Source organism: Thamnophis sirtalis, unplaced genomic scaffold, assembly GCF_051295495.1.
Source record: "Thamnophis sirtalis isolate CommonGarterSnake01/CBP01778 unplaced genomic scaffold, rThaSir2_p1.2 scaffold_2, whole genome shotgun sequence".
Lineage (NCBI taxonomy): Eukaryota > Metazoa > Chordata > Lepidosauria > Squamata > Natricidae > Thamnophis > Thamnophis sirtalis.
Genome location: NW_028261382.1, coordinates 55,886,665 through 55,905,456, shown reverse-complemented (window position 1 = coordinate 55,905,456; position 18,792 = coordinate 55,886,665). Strand labels below are relative to the sequence as shown.

At 47.6% G+C, this 18,792-nt stretch overlaps 2 protein-coding genes across 2 annotated transcripts in view; one reads left to right on the top strand and one right to left on the bottom strand.

The window, feature by feature from the left end:
- RASAL1 (RAS protein activator like 1) overlaps nt 1-4,029 on the top strand; it is a 61,961-nt gene extending 57,932 nt beyond the window's left edge. The window contains 2 exon segments of the mRNA XM_087705651.1: nt 1,649-1,713; nt 3,525-4,029. Coding sequence (XP_087561777.1) covers nt 1,649-1,713; nt 3,525-3,664 — 205 coding nt within the window. The 3' untranslated portion in view covers nt 3,665-4,029.
- A 5,472-nt stretch (nt 4,030-9,501) lies between these two features.
- The window catches only part of DTX1 (deltex E3 ubiquitin ligase 1), a 64,585-nt gene continuing 55,294 nt past the window's right edge, over nt 9,502-18,792 (bottom strand). Inside the window, 3 exon segments of the mRNA XM_087705649.1 lie at nt 9,502-12,728; nt 16,421-16,510; nt 18,451-18,612. Of these exon segments, the coding sequence (XP_087561775.1) occupies nt 12,504-12,728; nt 16,421-16,510; nt 18,451-18,612 (477 nt within the window). The 3' untranslated portion in view covers nt 9,502-12,503.

Sequence of the window (18,792 nt, the reverse complement as noted above, 5' to 3'; positions counted from 1 at the left end):
GAGAAAAATAAGGTCACAATCATAGACATCGCAATACCAGGTGATAGCAGGGTCACCGAGAAGGAACATGAAAAAATCGCAAAATACCAGGACTTAAAAATAGAAATTCAACGACTATGGCACAAACCAGCAGTGGTAATTCCAGTGGTAATTGGCACACTGGGTGCTATTCCAAAAGCACTGGAATTACATTTAAAACATTTAAAAATTGACAAAATCACCATCAGTCAAATGCAAAAAGCCGCACTGCTTGGATCCGCACGCATATTACGAAAATACGTTACAACGTCCTAGGCCCCTGGGTGGGGCCCGACTAGTAACCAATGCCAAATCCGGCAAAACAACTGGCCGCTGTGATACAATTGTATAATAATAATAATAATAATAATAATATAAAAAAACAGTGATACCCATTGTCATCGGAGCACTTGGTACCATGTCCAAGAATTTGATAAAACACATCAAGAAATTGCAGCTTCGTGCAATAGCACCAAAAAAACTGTGGTGCTTGGAACATTGTATATTTTAAGAAGGTACGTGGTTGGTACCTAGGATGCTGGCAGCAACCTGGATCAACCATTATCACCAATCAATGGTATTTGTGATGCATTTTTGAATGTTCAGTTGACTGGGTTTCATGTTTAATGAATAAAGCATAATAATAATAATAATGTCATCAGTCCAATGATATATAGATACAGATTCAGATGAGTTGGAAGGGACCTTGTAGGTTATCTAGTCCAACCCCCTGCCCAAGCAGACCGTACACCATTTTTTGACTGATGGCAGTCCAGTCTCTTCTTGAAAGCCTCCAGTGATGAAGCTCCCACAACTTCCGAAGGAAACTTCCGTTCCATGGGTTGATTGTTTTCCCTGTCAGAAAATTCCTCCTTATTTCCAGGTTGAATCTCTCCTTGTTCAGTTTCCATCCGTTATTCCTCATCTGGCCTTCAGGTGCTTTGGAGAATAGCTTGACCCCCTCCTCTCTGTAGCAGTTTCCTCAAATATTGGAAGATTCTATCATGTCTCCCCTGGTCCTTCTCTTCGCTAGACTAGCCATGCCCAGTTCCTGCAACCGTTCATCGTATGTTTTAGCCTCCAGTCCCCTGATCATCTTTCTTGTTCTTCTCTGCCCTCTTTCTAGAGTCTCAACATCTTTTTTACAGTGTGGTGACCAAAACTGGATGCAGTACTCTTGCTGTGGTCTTACTAAGGCTTTTATAGAGTGACATTAATATCTCCCTTGATCTTGGGTGTAATTGAGTATAATTAATGATACATTCACATGGCTAAGATTGGACACCCTGCTTTAAAACTTGCATTTTTCTTTCTTTTTTTCATTCTTTTCCCTTGGAAGAGCCACTGTATTGATTGGCTGGAAATTGCGGAGAGAGCTGGAATTTCTCATTCCGAGGATGGACGGATTGAAAACTATTTTTAAAACCAGCGCTTTCTCTCTCTCTCTCTCTCTGCATTGCTTACGTAAGGGCCCCTCCAGGTGTTGGAGATGTCCTGTTCCTCGGGAGATGGGAGATGCGTGCTCCTAAAGCTTGCAATTAATGATGTCGGTGATTAATTGCCTCTTTCAATTCGCTTTTAAGGCTTATTGGCCTGTGATTAATGGCTGGCTTTTTTTACGGTCCCGTAGGGAAAAGTACCAGGAGATTTCAAACACCGAGGCTACGCGGGAACAAAGCAATGCAGCCAAAAAAGGTAGGCCTGACTCTGCCGGGTTGCCGAGAAGCTGGGGTGGAGGACAGGAAGAGGGTAGAAGGCAGATAAAAATAAACCATCCAAGTGACTTTGCCTCCACGCATGATCAACAACCCGTAACTAAGCCAGCGTTGCTTCCGTTCAGTAGCTTGACTTTGTCACAATTCCTCTGCTGTCATCTACACCCAGAGATCTGTCTCCTGCTTTGCACATCGCAGCACCACCAATATACACAAACAGGTTTGCCTACTGTTCAGAGGAGTGGTGGGATGCTAATTTTTTTTTACTACCGGTTCTATAGCTTGGTGGGCGTGGCAGGGGAAGGATAATGCAAAATCCCCATTCCCTCCCGATCAGCTGGGACTCGGGAGGCAGAGAATACATAGGGGCGCGGCCAGCCAGAGGTGGTATTTGCACTACCGGTTCTCCAGAACCGGTCAGAACCTACTGAATCCCACCTCTGGTTCAGAGTTAGTATTCATCCGGTTCAGATTGGTTCAATGGAAGCCTTTAGCGGAAATCGTGGGTGGGCCTGCCTACCCACCCAGGCTCTATGCTGTCCTATTTAGCCATGTTTTTGAGGCCAGGTGCATGCGTGGACAGCACGTGTGTGAGCAAAGCACGTGCATGGAAGGCCAGGTGCATGCGTGGAAGCGGCGTGTGCACTTGCAAAGTGGGCATACGCGGGGCGAACCAGTGGTAACAAAATGTGAAACCCACCGCTGGTACTGTTGCAACGGTCTGTGAGAAAGACCTTGGGAGACAGAAGGAGGGGATGAAATACTGCCTAGGAAATGGACAGATAAGAGACAGCTTAGCCCGCAGCTGCAGAGAGGGCAGGGCAAAAAGCTCAGAGGAGACCCTCCCTAGTTCCTTGGGCTGTAAAGGAGACGGAGGAGACACACAGAGACACACCATAGGCAGGAATGACCGTGAGAGTCAGGAGGACAAGAGGGAATGGTTCAGGTAAGAGACTGGGTAGCCCACAGCTGTATAATGGGCAGAGAAAGAGATTCAGAAAGGACCCTCCCTAGTTTCTCAGACTGTAAAGGAGACGGCGGGAGAATTGTACTTTCAAACCTGCAAGAGTCTGTTAAAGAGCATTAGAATAAAGTAGAATTCACTTGTCTACCTTGTAAAACTGACAACTCCTGGACACAGACCTTCTCTCCAAGAACTAACATTCTCTTGCTGAATTTCCCACCCATATCTTAGATGTGCTTAAAGATGTCTGGATGACTGCCAAGCAGCAGGGAAGTCAGGAGATTCAGGCAGTTCAAATGAGTATTAAGATTTATTGCAAGCGTAAGCTCTCTACAAGAATCTGGCCAACTAACAGCCAAGGGAAATGAGCGGGAGATAAGACATTATTATAAGAGATAAGAGAGCTGCCCGTAGATCTCTTGTGGGTGCGCAGGGACTCATGACTGATGACATATTTGACCCCCTCCCTTGGGCTCAGCTGGTCGTCTCCTACAATGACCTCGTGTCAACCTAGGCTCGGTGGTTTCAGAGCCTAAAATAAAATATGTAATGAGCTGGTGTAAGCTTTGTGTGAGTTGGTGGAAACTCAAAGAAGGTGTGATGATTCTCCTGTGTCCTTCCAAAAGCTGGAGATATTAACTCTCATACCTGGTTGACTTTCGGATCCCTATTTGTCTTTGGTTTATGAGGAACCCCATTAGATTTCTCTGGTCAAGCTGAGCAAGATGGTGGAACTCTAGAAGAAGCACCAATGGACTGTCCACCTTTGCTAACTCAAGGTTGACCTCCCGTCGTTTTCTTTCTCTCCTTCTCTACCCCACACCCAGCTTCAGACAAAAACCAGCGAAGGTTGACAGCAGCTGCCCATCTTCTAGAAGTCATCCAAGGACTGGAGCAGGCCCACAAGGCTTTTGAACATCAAGAAGGTGGGGAGAAACCAGGGACTGGCACTCTCCCACCTCCCTAGGTGGCATCATCTCCCATTGGGAACCAGTTGTTTTGTCTATGTTGTAATGATGACGTCGTCTTTACATCTGTTTGGAGAAGAAAGCAACGACCTACACTGCAGATTATGCTCCTGCTGAACAATGTCCCTTTGGAAGGAGAACAAGAGAACTGAGAAAGAACATGGGAGAAATTACAACACCTTTCTGCTCAACCAGTGTTGCACATGAATCTTTCTCAGAAAAATGGGATGGGAGTCCAGGTTCTGCTTACCACAGAGATGGAAGGAAGTTAGTTCCTCTGGCCCATAAGTCTCCTGTAGCCCAGACTGTGAAGATCTCTTTCTCTCTCCCCTCCCTCTGTTTTGTCTCTCTCTCCCCTCTTCTCTCTCTCTCCCTCACTCCCCCTCTCCCATTCTCCTATTCAATCATCTAACTATATGTCTATGAATCTATTGTCCTAAATTTTTCTTCTTCTTTCTTTCTTTCTTTCTTTCTTTCTTTCTTTCTTTCTTTCTTTCTCTTTCTTTCTTTCTTTCTTGCTATTATCCTATCTTATCCATCCCATCCCAATAATCCATCCATCCATCTATCCAACCTTTCTCTCTCTCTTTCCCTCCTCTCTTCTCTCCCTCCCTCTCCCTCTCCCCTATTCAATCATTATCTATATGTCTATCTATGCATCTATTATCCTAATTTCTTTCTTTTTTTCTTTTTTCTTTTCTTCCTTCCTTCCTTCCTTCCTTCCTTCCTTCCTTCCGTCTTTCTTTCTTTCTTTCTTTCTCTTTCTTTCTTTCTTTCTTGCTATTATCCTATCTTATCCTATCTTATCCTATCTTATCCATCCCATCCCAATAATCCATCCATCCATCTATCCAACCTTTCTCTCTCTCTTTCCCTCCTCTCTTCTCTCCCTCCCTCCCTCTCCCTCTCCCCTATTCAATCATTATCTATATGTCTATCTATGCATCTATTATCCTAATTTCTTTCTTTTTTTCTTTTTTCTTTTCTTCCTTCCTTCCTTCCGTCTTTCTTTCTTTCTTTCTTTCTTTCTTTCTTTCTTTCTTTCTTTCTTTCTTTCTTCCTTCCTTCCTTTCTAGCTATTATCCTATCTTATCCTATCCAATCCTATCCTATCCTCTTATCTATCCCATCCATCCATCCATCCATCCATCCATCCATCCATCCATCCAAACATACATACATACATACATACATACATACATACATACATACATACATCTTCTCTCTCTCTTCTTTCTTTCTTTCTTTCTCTTTCTTTCTTTCTTTCTTTCTTTCTTTCTTTCTTTCTTTCTTTCTTTCTTTCTTTCTTTCTTTCTCCTGCCCCCTCTCTCACTCACACCAAGTTTCTAGTCTTTATCACAGTAAAAATAAGCTTGAAAATATTGGGGAGGGAGGTCCAGTCTGAAGAAGAGAGACTGATAGTTGCATAACGTTTTCAGAGGGGCTGAATAAACTCTCTCTATAACTCTTTGATCTGTTCCTCTGAGCTGTAAAATGCGGCCCATGTAAGCAGACTCTGAAAGCCGGAGAATAAAGTAATATAAAATGTGGAAATTGTTGACTGCGTCTTGCATAATTTGTCTGGATCACAGTTCACTAAACTTGCAACTTTAAGAAGTGTGGATTTCAAGTCCCAGAATTCCCCAGCCAACATGGGGACCTCTGGCCTAGATCATCCAATGTGCTGTTCTAATGAAGTGGGATATCTTGGATGTGGAATATCAATTTGCTATGCAGTGCTTGTTCACCTTTGATCCTCACCTGGTCTTCAGCTCTCCTTCCTTCCTTCCTTCCTTCCTTCCTGCCTGCCTGCCTGCCTGCCTTCCTTCCTTCCTTCCTTTATCCATCCCTTCTTCTTCCCTCCCTCCATTCTTTACTCTATCCATCCTTTCTTCCTTCCTCCCTCCCTCCATTCCCTTCATCTATCCATCCTTCTTTCCTCCCTTTCCTTCCTCTATCCATCCCTTCTCCTTCCCTCCCTCTCTTCCTCTATCACTTCTTCCTCCCTGCATTCCTTCCTCTATCCATCCCTTCTTCCTCCCTCCCTTCTCTTCTTTCCTTCGTTCTATCCATCCCTTCTTCCTCCCTCCCTTCCCTTCTTTCCTTCCTCTATCCATCCCTTCTTCAGTTTTTCTCTCCAACTTTCTCCTCCCTCTCTCTTTTCTTTTTTCTTTCCTTTCCTTTCTTCTTTCTTTCTTTCTTTTCTTTTCTTTCTTTCATTTTAAACACACCCTGTATGCTCCCCTGCTCAAATTCCCTGATCTCTGAAGTGAACCTGTGCAGTGCCAGTGTCCTGCAATGGATTGTGAGCGATGTCAAGAATTACCCTAATCAATCCCCAATTATCCCCCCCTCCTCCTCCTCCTCCTCCTCCTCCTCCTCCTCCTCCTCCTCCTCCTCCTCCTCCTCCTCCTCCTCCTCCTCTTTTTCTGTAGCAAAACAGTTCAGCAGCTAAAAGGAAACATGCTACTACATTAGGCTTAAAGGACCAGAGGCAGACACATCTGTTGGTGCCCACTGCATCCTCTTTCTCTCTCTGTTAAACAGATGGTTTTAATTTAAACGAAATAGAAAATATCCCCTGGCAGAGAAGGGGATGCAGTCTCCAGCGTGACCTTTATTTCCGAGAGTTGAAACCAAGGTCCATCCTCATTTCCCCTCATCCTTTTCTCCAAATGTCATGAAGATTTCAGTTTATTCTGCATGACAAAAGAGAGAACGAAGTGTGTAACGGGAAGTCGCTGGGATTGGCTCGTCAGAGGATGCTCCTCTCACCTCCAAATAAGGTTAGGAAAGACTCCAATGTTAACATCCGGATCATAAATCATGGGCCGGATAGAGCAAGTTAGAGAAACCAGGATTTTAAATTCGCATAAGGCTGCTTGTCCCAAAGGTGCTTTTTATTTTTCCCAAGAAGCAACTGGACTTTCTGGTTTTTTTCGTTGAAGAGGTTTCGCTTCTCATCCAAGAAGCTTCTTCAGTTCTCAGCTCAGTTCTTCTTCAGAACTGAAGAAGCTTCTTGGATGAGAAGCGAAACCTCTTCAACGAAAAAAACCAGAAAGTCCAATTGTTTTCTCAGGAGGCAACTGGACTTTCTAGTTTTTTTCTTTGAAGACGTTTCGCTTCTCATCCAAGAAGCTTCTTCAGTTCTGACCGGATAGTGAGGAATGGAAGGGATTGATACTCCTTGCAGACAGCTGGTCATTTGCATCCTTTGAGAGGGTCGTTGAGGCCACTTGGAGATTTTATACTCCTTGCAGACAGCTGGTCATTTGCATCCTTTCAGAGGGTCATTGAGGCCACTTGGAGGTTTTATACTCCTTGCAGACAGCTGGTCATTTGCATCCTTTCAGAGGGTCGTTGAGGCCACTTGGAGGTTTGTCGTTGTGTCCTCAGGGTCACCTGAGGGGTGCAAATGGGTGTGGAGCCTTTCAGCAGTTCCGAGAAGGTTCCACACCCATTTGAACAACTCAGGTGGACCTTGAGGACACAGATAAAACCTCCAAGCGGCCTCAACGACCCTCCAAAAGGATGCAAATGACCAGCCGTCTGCAAGGAGTATCAATCCTTCTCTTCCCCCACCATCCAAGTCAGAGCTGAAGAAGCTTCTTGAATGAGAAGCAGAACGTCTCCAAAGAAAAATCAGAAAGTCCGGTGGCCTCTTGAAAAAGCACCAGTGGGACAACCAGGATGACGGAGACTCTCCATAGACATAAGGCTGCTCCCAGTGGTTGGTGATATCCAGCCAATAGTTTCTGCTCAAAAACTCAAGGGGAAAGAAGGACGAGGGGATGCATGAGAGCAGTGTTGCAATATTTGAGGGGCTTCCACAAAGAGGACCGGATGTGGGGAGGGATCAACTTCCTCTTCAAAATAATACTTAAATCAATTTAAACCATTGAGTTGTTGAGTTATCCCGCGGTGAGTTGGGGCCACAGTGAGTTGCCCCTTGACGAGTGCTATCCTGTCCCCCCTAATCCTCCTCTTCGCTGGAGTAAATATACGGAGTTCCTGCAACTCTTTGTTGTATGTTTTAGCCTCCCTTTGTAACATGACAAAGCAAAGGTGACCCCAGGCGCCCCCAGAAATGTATCTGTTGTGGGCCTGCCAGCGGCCAGCAGATTTGGGCAGTGAGGAGGTTGGGGAGGAACATGGGCCAGTCCTGGAGTCTGGGGAGGGCTTGGACGAGGTCTCTGCATCAGAGGCAGAGAGGGGGCCAAGGTCAGCTGGTAGTCATTTGCTGCCTCCGGAGCCTCTGGAGTCTGACATTAGTGAGGCAGAAGAACAGTAGGAGCCTGTTCCCAATGTGTGCATGCACAGAGCTGCCAGAAGGCAAGAACGATTAAGAAAACAAGGTCGCCTTGGGAGTAAGGCTTGGAGAGGATTGGCTCCCCTCATAAGACATAAAAGAGGAGCGAACGGGACGTGAGCCTTTGCAGGAAGCAATTAGTTTCATCTGGTCGGTTCAAGCTTGTCAATCAAGCTTTGGGAGAGTCTTTGGGAGAGCCACTGGCAGCCAGTTATTGAAAAAGGTTGCAACCCCGCTTTTGTCCAGTTTTGCAAAATGAGGGTGCTTTTATTCATGTATTGTTTATTCTCTCTTTTTTCTTCATTCCTTCTTCCCTCCCACGCTTTCTCTCTCTTTTCTTCTTCCCTCCCTCCCCCTCTCTTTCTTTCCTTCTTCCTTCCTTCTGCCCTCCCTCGTTCTCTCTCTTTTCTTCCCTCCCTTCCCCTCTCTTTCTTTCCTTCTTTCTTTATTCCTTCCTTCCTGTCTATCTTTATCTTAGTTATCATCTTCCTTCCTTCCTTCTTTCCTCCCTCGCTTTCTCTCTCATTTCTTCTTCCCTCCCTCCCCCTCTCTTCCTTCCTTCCTTCTTTCCTCCCTCGTTTGACTCTGTGCTAAGGTTGGCCTTGCTCTGCATTTGGCTATTAGGTCTCTGGCAGCGTTCCCAGGGAGATAAGGTCGGTGCTTATCAACATTCCCTTGAAAGACTGTGGCAACTCGAGCAGACATCTGTCGGAATCTTCACAGACTGTTTGTGAAGCCTTGCAGACTGGGAATGACCATAATTCATAGCCGTATGAATAAAAGAGGGTTTGGGGGATTAAGATTGTGATTTATGCTTTATCTGGAAGACTAGGTCACAACAGTACCTATGAGATATCTCTAGTAGGGTTGGGGTTGTCTTTGGACAACGGTAGGGTCAACTTGTAAAGCGTTTCCATGCCTATTATCAAGTTGACATAGAAGGGAGGGAGAATTTCATGCATACTTTCGACCAGAGTTGGATGTCAGATTTCTACAGCAAATCTTCTCTTCTACAGAGAAGAGCCGAGGTGGCGCAGTGGTTAGAGTGCAGTACTGCAGGCCACTTCAGCTGACTGTTATCTGCAGTTCAGCGGTTCAAATCTCACCGGCTCAAGGTTGACTCAGCCTTCCATCCTTCCGAGGTGGGTGAAATGAGGACCCAGACTGTGGGGGCGATATGCTGACTCTGTAAACCGCTTAGAGAGGGCTGAAAGCCCTATGAAGCGGTATATAAGTCTAACTGCTATTGCTATTGCTATTCTACAGGAGGTGTCTGAGGTGAGAAAGTTTACAGCCTGCTGCAGCACCTCGTTGGTGGATGTGATTTATGACACAGACTGACGGGAGGGGGAGAAACAGGGGTAAAGTCCAGATGCCATTAAACGAAAATCAGATTTGGCTCCGCAGCAAAAAAAAAAAAATGCCAAAAAGTTGCTCCTAATAAAAAAACTGGATTTCTTTTGAACTTTGTCTCGAGGCTCATAATTTAATTAGGGCATCTTATGGAAATTTCACAGGTAGCTCCCTTGGCTAGGAAATGGAGATGAATATTTCCCCTAGAGTAGGGCACAACTGGACAAGGAAAACCTTTTCCTCCATGGACTGGAGGTTGAAGACCCCTGTTCTAATCCACTTGGCTTCAAGAAGTGGTGCAACCTTCCCCAATTTGTAATCCCATAATATTATGCTGGAGAAATAACAACTCTTAAGTCTTCTCATCCAGTAAGGTCCCTAATCTGTATGTTCCTGAGTTGGGTGACCATGCATAGATTCCTATTTCAAAGCAATAAAATCTCAAGGGTTTTGGGGGGGGGCTCTGGAGCTTCTCATGATGTTTGCTGACCAATCCTGCATGGGGGACACCACGGCCAATCACATTTGTGCTCGGTTTCATCCCATTTTTTTATTGTGGTTGTCGTTGTCGTTATTGCATCTGCTTGATATGGACCAAAGCTGTGTGTAGAAGTTACATTTTTCTTCCGTAAAAGTCATTTCCGTCCAATTTGGCAACTTGTCCCAGCCTTGCCCTCACATCTGGATAATTGAACATGCTACATAAGATTGTGGAGGATAGAAAGTTCACCAGTGGGGGCCCAGAAGGGACTTCTCTCCATTTCATCTCCGGAAACTGATCCAGGCAGTCGAACGGTTTTGCAAGAAACCGGAAACAGTCATTCGCTTTCCCCCCCTCCCCATCTTTCAACCTAGGAGAACCTCAAATTGTCACATGGACGTCAAGCAAGGGGGAGACAGGAGGTGGCATCTTATTGGTTGAAGCCTGGTCCTTTTCAGGAGTGGCAGAAGCAATGGGAGCAATTCCCCCCCGGGTTTCACCCCTGCCGAGATCTCCCAATGGATTGGTACTTTGCTTTCAAGACCCTAAAGGCCATGTCGGGTGTGGGATTCAAAAATTTAGCAACCGGTTCTCTGCCTGGTTGCTGGGTGGGAGTTGGCCATGGTGGGCATGGCCCATTCAACCTCCTGCACCGTCGTGGGGAGGGGTTTCTCCCTCCCCAGGCTCCAGAGGTTTTGCTCAAGGCTCCGGGAGGGTGAAAACGGGCCTGTTTTTGGACTTTGGTACTTCCGGTAGGCCCATTTTTCTGCCCTCCCAAGGCTCTGGAGGCTTTCCCCGAGCTTCCAGGAGGGTGAAAACAGCCTCCCCTGGGTTCCAGGGGACTTCAGGAAGGCTTATTTTTTGCTCTCCCAGAGCCTCTGCGCAGACCCTGCACACCTAGCATCCAAAACGGGCCGTGGGGAGACTCCTGGGAGGGGCGGGGTGGGGTGGGCATGGCCAGCCAGTCCTCGCAACTACCAGTTTGGCAAACCAGATATAAAATTAGCATTATTAGTTTGCCTGGTTGAATCCCATCCCTGGGCCATGTAGGAGGACAATTGCTGTCCTAGACTTTAGGATATGGGATATCTCCATTGCAGTGGTGGGTTCCGGCTCCTGTTGCAACTGTTAAGCTGCAATGGGGCCGGGTGTCCCCCACGTCCATGCCTGCAGCACGCGCATGCATACCCACCACCCGCGATTTCTCCAGCTGCTCGGGGGAGCATTGCACAGGCACAATACGTTCTGTGCGTGTGCGCAATTGCCACGGTTGGCTCAAATAGAGGTAAGGAGCATTGGCGGACAGGTGGGCCCTCCGGAGCACCATACCAAAACGGTACCTGGTGCTCCCAACAGGCACCACTACGCCCATACCGGGGCGTACAGGTCATATTCTATCATTGCTCCACTGTCAACGACGGACCCAAAAAAAGTAGAATAGGGAAAGGGATGCAGACATTTGATGATGTTGCAGGGAGAAAGGAATCCGCCCCTCTTCCATCACCACCCAAGTGGTCCAGAAGCACAAGTCCAAAACTGTGTATTTTGTTGTTTAGGGAGATGGCAAGAAGGTGATGTAAGACCGACAGTCAGAAAGGCCCGTCTGTGCAAGAGTTGTGGGTGGAGTATAAAGGATCAAGTATCCAGTTTACCCGGCAATATATGTTCTGGGTTTGCTAAAGAAACAACTAACAAAAAGGGAATCTGTGTGGTCGATCAAGGGAAGGAGAAGATCTGGCGGGATTTCCAATCTTCACCAGCTGTAGCTCCACTTAGAAAAACCTCCCCCCCCCATCTTGCAATATATTTTTAAGAAAAACATCCCCTCCACAATCTTTGGGATGCCAGGGACCTGTTCCATGGAGAGAGGGTTTTTCCACGGACCAGTATAGTTTTGCATGCTGCCTACGTTTCCGCGGACGGGACTTCGCTTCTTTGCACGGTCCGGTTTCTGTCATGCCGCGGACCGGTGTCGGTCCAAGGATCGGTGGGTTTGGGGACCCCTGAACTAGAGGGCAAACTTTGCATTTGGTCAGGGAAGAGGATGCCTCTGAGGCTGGGAGGGGAGACAGAGCCAAAGAGATGGGGGCTCTTTTAATTTGCACGCAAGGCAGATGACAAAGCCGGTTGACACCGTTCTACTTCCCGCTGGGAAGCCACAATATCTGCCTGCGTTAGGGGATCAACTTGGATCTTCTTTCCTGCTTCTCTGGGCAGAGCCACAAAGGCAACCAAAGAACAAGCGAGGAACAGAGACAAAAGGAGGCAGGAACAACCTGGCTGAGAGATTTGAGTAGTCGTAGATGGAGGGTTCCGTTGTACTGAACTTTGGACCCGTGGGAAACGGCCAAGAATTATACACGTATGTAGAAAAAGGAAGAGAAGAGCAGAAAGCTTGCATGGGTTGCTCACTCACAAAGCTTCAGATTGTTTCTCCGGGGAGGGAGCCCTGGAACCATGGTGTGAATCCTGCCCGGGGTGGAGGAAAACACCCTGTAACCCCCATGGTTTTTGTAGTCAAGCTAGTCCAAGCGACTCAGGGGAAGGTGGAAGGAACCGTCCCAAACATGGCTGCCTCACCAATCGGCGAACACAAGACACGGACAGACAGGATGGAGGAGAGGCAGCTGCGCAGAACTCAATGGAGGCAGGAGAAACGTTGGGTGGAGGGAGGCCCCCCCAAAACACCATCTTCTCAGTCCTTCAGGTTGGCTTCCAAGACCCCCTGGGCGGTCAGTTCAGCCAGGACATTGTCCAGATAGTTTGGGTCAGGATAGCCGTGGCCAGTCAGGTTGGAACCAAATTCGGTTTTGTGGTGGATCTCGTTCCAAACCACAGTGTCCGATTCACCCGTCGTGTTCGAGGTCCCGATGGTGAAGATGAGCCGGCGTTCCCAAGCCACAATGAGGAGTTTCAAAATCTGAAGGAGAAGAAGGCAATATATATATACATATATATATATTAAAAATACCCCTTCTCACTCTTGTGGTTGGTCTGTGTTTTCCTCAATCTCGGTCTTCTACCAGGGACTTGGGAGTTTGAGGGTACTCAGCAGGATCTTAGCTGTTCCTAGAACTGCAACTTTTCTGGAGGGAGAGAGATCTGATGTCGTTCTTGGGATCTGTTGGAGTCCCAGCCCCAAGGATTCCTACCTTTTGGCTTTGACTTTCCACAACCTCTCCAGCTCCTCCTTCAGGCCTGCTACTTCTCCCGCTTCTCATACTCCTTCCTGATCTTGCTCTCACTTGGCACCTCTACAACTATTACCACACAGTCTTCTGGTCCTTCTACTACCACAATGTCTGGTCGATTGGCTTCCACCTGCCTGTCTATGTGGACCACCACTGTCTTCTGGTTCTTCTACTACAACAATGTCTGGTTGATTGGCTACCACCTGCCTGCCTATCTGGACCATCAGTCTGGTCCTTGCCTATTATCATAATGCCTGGTTGATTGGCTAACACCTGCCTGTCGATCTGGACCACCACTGTCTTCTGATCCTTCTACTACCACAATGTCTGGTTGATTGGCTATCATCTGCCTGTCTATCTGGACCACCACTGTCTTCTGGTCCTTCTACTACCACAATGTCTGGTTGATTGGCTAACACCTGCCTGCCTATCTGGACCACCAGTCTGGTCCTTGTCTATTATCATAATGTCTGGTTGATTGGCTACCATCTGCCTGCCTATCTGGACCACCAGTCTGGTCCTTGTCTATTATCATAATGTCTGGTTGATTGGCTACCATCTGCCTGTCTATCTGGATCACTACTGTCTTCTGGTCCTTCTACTACAACAATGTCTGGTTGATTGGCTACCACCTGCCTGCCTATCTGGACCATCAGTCTGGTCCTTGCCTATTATCATGATGCCTGGTTGATTGGCTAACACCTGCCTGTCGATCTGGACCACCACTGTCTTCTGGTCCTTCTACTACCACAATGTCTGGTTGATTGGCTATCATCTGCCTGTCTATCTGGACCACCACTGTCTTCTGGTCCTTCTACTACCACAATGTCTGGTTGATTGGCTAACACCTGCCTGCCTATCTGGACCACCAGTCTGGTCCTTGTCTATTATCATAATGTCTGGTTAGATTTAGATTTGTTTATTTATAGGCCGCCCTTTTCCCTGAGGGGACTCAGGGCGGCTTACAATCAAAAAAGGAAGGGGAGTGTGGGACAATACGAAAAAAAGAAATGTGCACAAAGTAAATTAGACAATAAAACTCAACATTCACTCAGCATTCGGGAGGGGCGAAATAAAATTATCCCCAGGCCTGACGGGTTAGCCAGTTCTTGAGGGCTGTGCGGAAGGCCTGGACGGTGGTGAGGGTACGAATCTCCACGGGGAGATTGTTCCATAGTGTCGGAGCCGCAACAGAGAAGGCTCTCCTCCGAGTAGTCGCCAGTCGGCACTGACTGGCGGATGGAATACGGAGGAGGCCAACTCTATGCGATCTGATGGGACGCAGGGAGGTAATTGGCAGGAGGCGGTCTCTCAAATAGCCAGATCCACTACCATGGAGCGCTTTATAGGTGGTGAGTAGGACCTTGAAGTGCACCCGGAGACCAACAGGTAGCCAGTGCAGCTCACGGAGGATCGGTGTTATGTGGGCGAACCGTGGTGCGCCCACGATCACTCGCGCGGCCGCATTCTGGACTAGCTGTAGTCTTCGGATGCTCTTCAAGGGTAGCCCCATGTAGAGCACATTACAGTATTCCAGCCTAGAGATCACAAGGGCTCGAGTGACTGTTGTGAGGGCCTCCCGATTCAGGTAGGGCCGCAACTGGCGCACCAGGCGAACCTGGGCAAATGCCCCCCTGGTCACAGCTGAGAGATGGTGGTCAAAAGTTAGCTGTGAATCCAGGAGGACTCCCAAGTTGCGGGCCCTTTCTGAGGGGTTTAAATTTTGTCCCCCCAGCCTGAGTGATGGTATGGTGGTCAAATTTTTGGGAGGGAAACACAACAGCCACTCGGTCTTGTCTGGGTTGAGTATCAGCTTGTTTGCTCTCATCCAGTCTTTAACGGCTTCCAGTCCCCGGTTCATCACGTCCACCGCTTCATTGAGTTGGCACGGGGCGGACAGATACAACTGTGTATCGTCCGCATATTGGTGATATTTTATCCCGTGCCTTCGGATGATCTCGCCCAGCGGTTTCATGTAAATGTTAAATAGTAGGGGGGATAGGACCGACCCCTGCGGCACCCCATAAGTTAGGGGCCTCAGGGACGATCTCTGCCCCCCCACTAACACCGACTGCGACCTGTCCGAGAGATAGGAGGAGAACCACTGCAAGACAGTGCCGCCCACCCCTATCTCCCGCAGTCGTCGCAGAAGGATACCATGGTCGATGGTATCGAAAGCCGCTGAGAGGTCCAGGAGAACTAGGATGGAAGCATGGCCTCCATCCCTAGCTCTCCAGAGATCATCAGTCAATGCGACCAAAGCGGTTTCTGTGCTGTAACCGGGTCTGAAGCCAGACTGGAAGGGGTCAAGATAGTTAGCTTCCTCCAAGGTACGCTGAAGCTGGAGAGCCACCACCTTCTCAACAACCTTCCCTACAAAGGGGAGGTTGGAGACTGGACGATAGTTATTAAGAACAGCTGGATCCAGAGACGGCTTCTTCAGGAGGGGTCTTACCTTACCTGGTTGATTGGCTACCATCTGCCAGGGGTCTTACCTTACCTGGTTGATTGGCTACCATCTGCCTGTCTATCTGGATCACTACTGTCTTCTGGTCCTTCTACTACAACAATGTCTGGTTGATTGGCTACCACCTGCCTGCCTATCTGGACCATCAGTCTGGTCCTTGCCTATTATCATGATGCCTGGTTGATTGGCTAACACCTGCCTGTCGATCTGGACCACCACTGTCTTCTGGTCCTTCTACTACCACAATGTCTGGTTGATTGGCTATCATCTGCCTGTCTATCTGGACCACCACTGTCTTCTGGTCCTTCTACTACCACAATGTCTGGTTGATTGGCTAACACCTGCCTGCCTATCTGGACCACCAGTCTGGTCCTTGTCTATTATCATAATGTCTGGTTGATTGGCTACCATCTGCCTGTCTATCTGGATCACTACTGTCTTCTGGTCCTTCTACTACCACAATGTCTGGTTGATTGGCTATCATCTGCCTGTCGATCTGGACCACCACTGTCTTCTGGTCCTTCTACTACCACAATGTCTGGTTGATTGGCTAACACCTGCCTGCCTATCTGGACCACCAGTCTGGTCCTTGTCTATTATCATAATGTCTGGTTGATTGGCTACCATCTGCCTGTCTATCTGGACCACCACTGTCTTCTGGTCCTTCTACTACCATAATGTCTGGTTGATTGGCCACCACCTGCCTGTCTGTCTGGAAGTCCCACAAGTGGTAGCCAATTAACATCCCGGTAGACAAGGACCAGAGGACAGTGATGGTGATAGATGTAGTGGTGCCAACTGAAAGCAACATGAGGAAGAAAGAGAACGTGAAATATCAGGGCATATATACAAATACCAATAACAGAAGCAATGGTATCATGAAGGTAAAGAACGGTGACTACTTAAGTATGCTCCACTTGAAGTCCACTGAGGTCAGGGAAACGGAGCATTTACCTTTCTGCCTTTCTCATTGTCCGGAAGGTAACAGTGACGTGGGAATCCTCGTGCGGTGAACTTTTTCCCAGGATTTGGATGCTCTATGCCCTGCTTAAGCAAAACAAAAACAAAGGAAGTTGGAAGATGCAATAAAAAAATGTATCCGTTCCACAATGTGTGTGTTATGGAAGGGAGCACAGATAATCCTCGACTTACAACCAAGTTGAAGTTACAATGAAGTTATCATCCATTAGAAATCACAGGTAGTCGTGAAAGAGCCAGGGTGGCGCAGTGGTGAGAATGCAGTACTGCAGGCTACTTCTGCTGACTGCCGGTTGCCAGCAGTTTGACAGTTTGATTCTGACGGGCTCAAGGTTGACTCAGCCTTCCCTTCTCCTATTGCAGGCAAACTCTGCCCACTGCCACGAGTTTGATTCTCACCAGCTCAAGGTTGACTCAGTCTTCCCTCCTTCCGAGGTGGGTCAAATGAGGACCCAGATTGTTGTGGGAAAGAGGCTGACTCTGTAAACCACTTAGAGAGGGCTGTAAAAGCACTGTGAAGCGGTATATAAGTCTAAGGGCTATTGCTATTGTCTGTCCTTCCTTCCTTCCTTCCTTCCTTCCTTCCTTCCTTCCTTCCTTCCTTCCTTCCTTCCGGTTGACTCTTCCATCCTTCTGAGGTGGGTCAAATGAGGACCCAGATTGTTGGGGGCAAGAGGCTGACTCTGTAAACCACTTAGAGAAGGCTGTAAAAGCACTGTGAAGCGGTATATAAGTCTAAGGGCTATTGCTATTGTCCTTCCTTCCTTCCTTCCTTCCTTCCTTCCTTCCTTCCTTCCTTCCTTCCTTCCTTCCTTCCTTCCTTCCTTCCTTCCTTCCTTCCTTCCTTCCTTCCTTCTGGTTGACTCTTCCATCCTTCCGAGGGGAGTAAAATGAGGACCCAGATTGTTGGGGGCAAGAGGCTGACTCTGTAAACTGCTTAGAGAGGGCTGTAAAAGCACTGTGAAGCGGTATATATGTCTAAGTGCTATTGCTATTGTCCTTCTTTCCTTCCTTCCTTCCTTCCTTCCTTCCTTCCTTCCTTCCTTCCTTCCTTCCTTCCTTCCTTCCTTCCTTCTGGTTGACTCTTCCATCCTTCCGAGGTGAGTAAAATGAGGACTCAGATTGCTTAGAGAGGGCTGTAAAAGCACTGTGAAGCGGTATATATGTCTAAGTGCTAGTGCTATTGCAGGCAAACTCTGCCCACTGCCACAAGTTTGATTCTCACCAGCTCAAGGTTGACTCAGTCTTCCCTCCTTCCGAGGTGGGTCAAATGAGGACCCAGATTGTTGGGGGCAAAAGGCTGACTCTGTAAACCGCTTAGAGAGGGCTGTAAAAGCACTGTGAAGCGGTAGATAAGTCTATCACTATTGTCATAGTCCTCAACTTAGTTCATTTTGCGACCATTCAGAGTTACAATGACCCTGAAAATAGGGGCTTATGACCATTTTTCATACTTAGAGCATCCCTAGCGAAACGTGATCAAAATTCAGACCCTTGGCAACTGATTCATTTTTATGATGGTTTGATGGTCTCCTTTGGCGACCTTCCGAAAAGCCAACTCAACAGGGACGTCAGCTTCACTTCACAATCATGTGAACATGTGAACCTTGAGCCAAGGTGGCGCAGTGGTTAAATGCAGCACTGCAGGCTACTGCTAGATCAGCAGGTCAGCGGTTCAAATCTCACCGGCTCAGGGTTGACTCAGCCTTCCATCCTTCCGAGGTGGGTAAAATGAGGACCCAGATTGTTGGGGGCAATATGCTGACTCTCTGTAAACCGCTTAGAGAGGCCTGAAAGGCCTATGAAGCGGTATATAAGTCTACTGCTATTGCTATTGCTATTGCTACTAACTCAACCACTGCAGTGATTCACTTAACAAATGTGGCAAAAAAAAGGTGGTAAAACAGGGCAAGACTCACTCATCCCAAATGTTTCACTTAGTCATATAAATTTCCTGGGTCCATCATGGTTGTTCCATCAAAGGTGGACCTGCAATGCATTCTCACCTGGATCCCCGCAGGAATGTTGTACACAATGCGGATAGTTTTGCAATCCGGATAGCCGGGAAGAGAGTGGGGGATAATGTGGAATTCCATCTTTCCAGGGGGCTGAGTCCCTGTCTTCTCCCCATAGATGGCCTTGCAAGTGGGGCACTGGAGACTGCCATCCTGGAGAGGCAGAAGAAAGCGAGAAGGTGAGGAGGAGGAGGAGGTATATTTGGTATTTGGTATTTATTAGTATTTATAGGCCGCCCTTTTCCCTGAGGGGACTCAGGGCGGCTTACATAAAATGGGGAAGGGAGGGTACAGACAATAGACACAAAACAGTACATAAAAGTAAAAATAGTA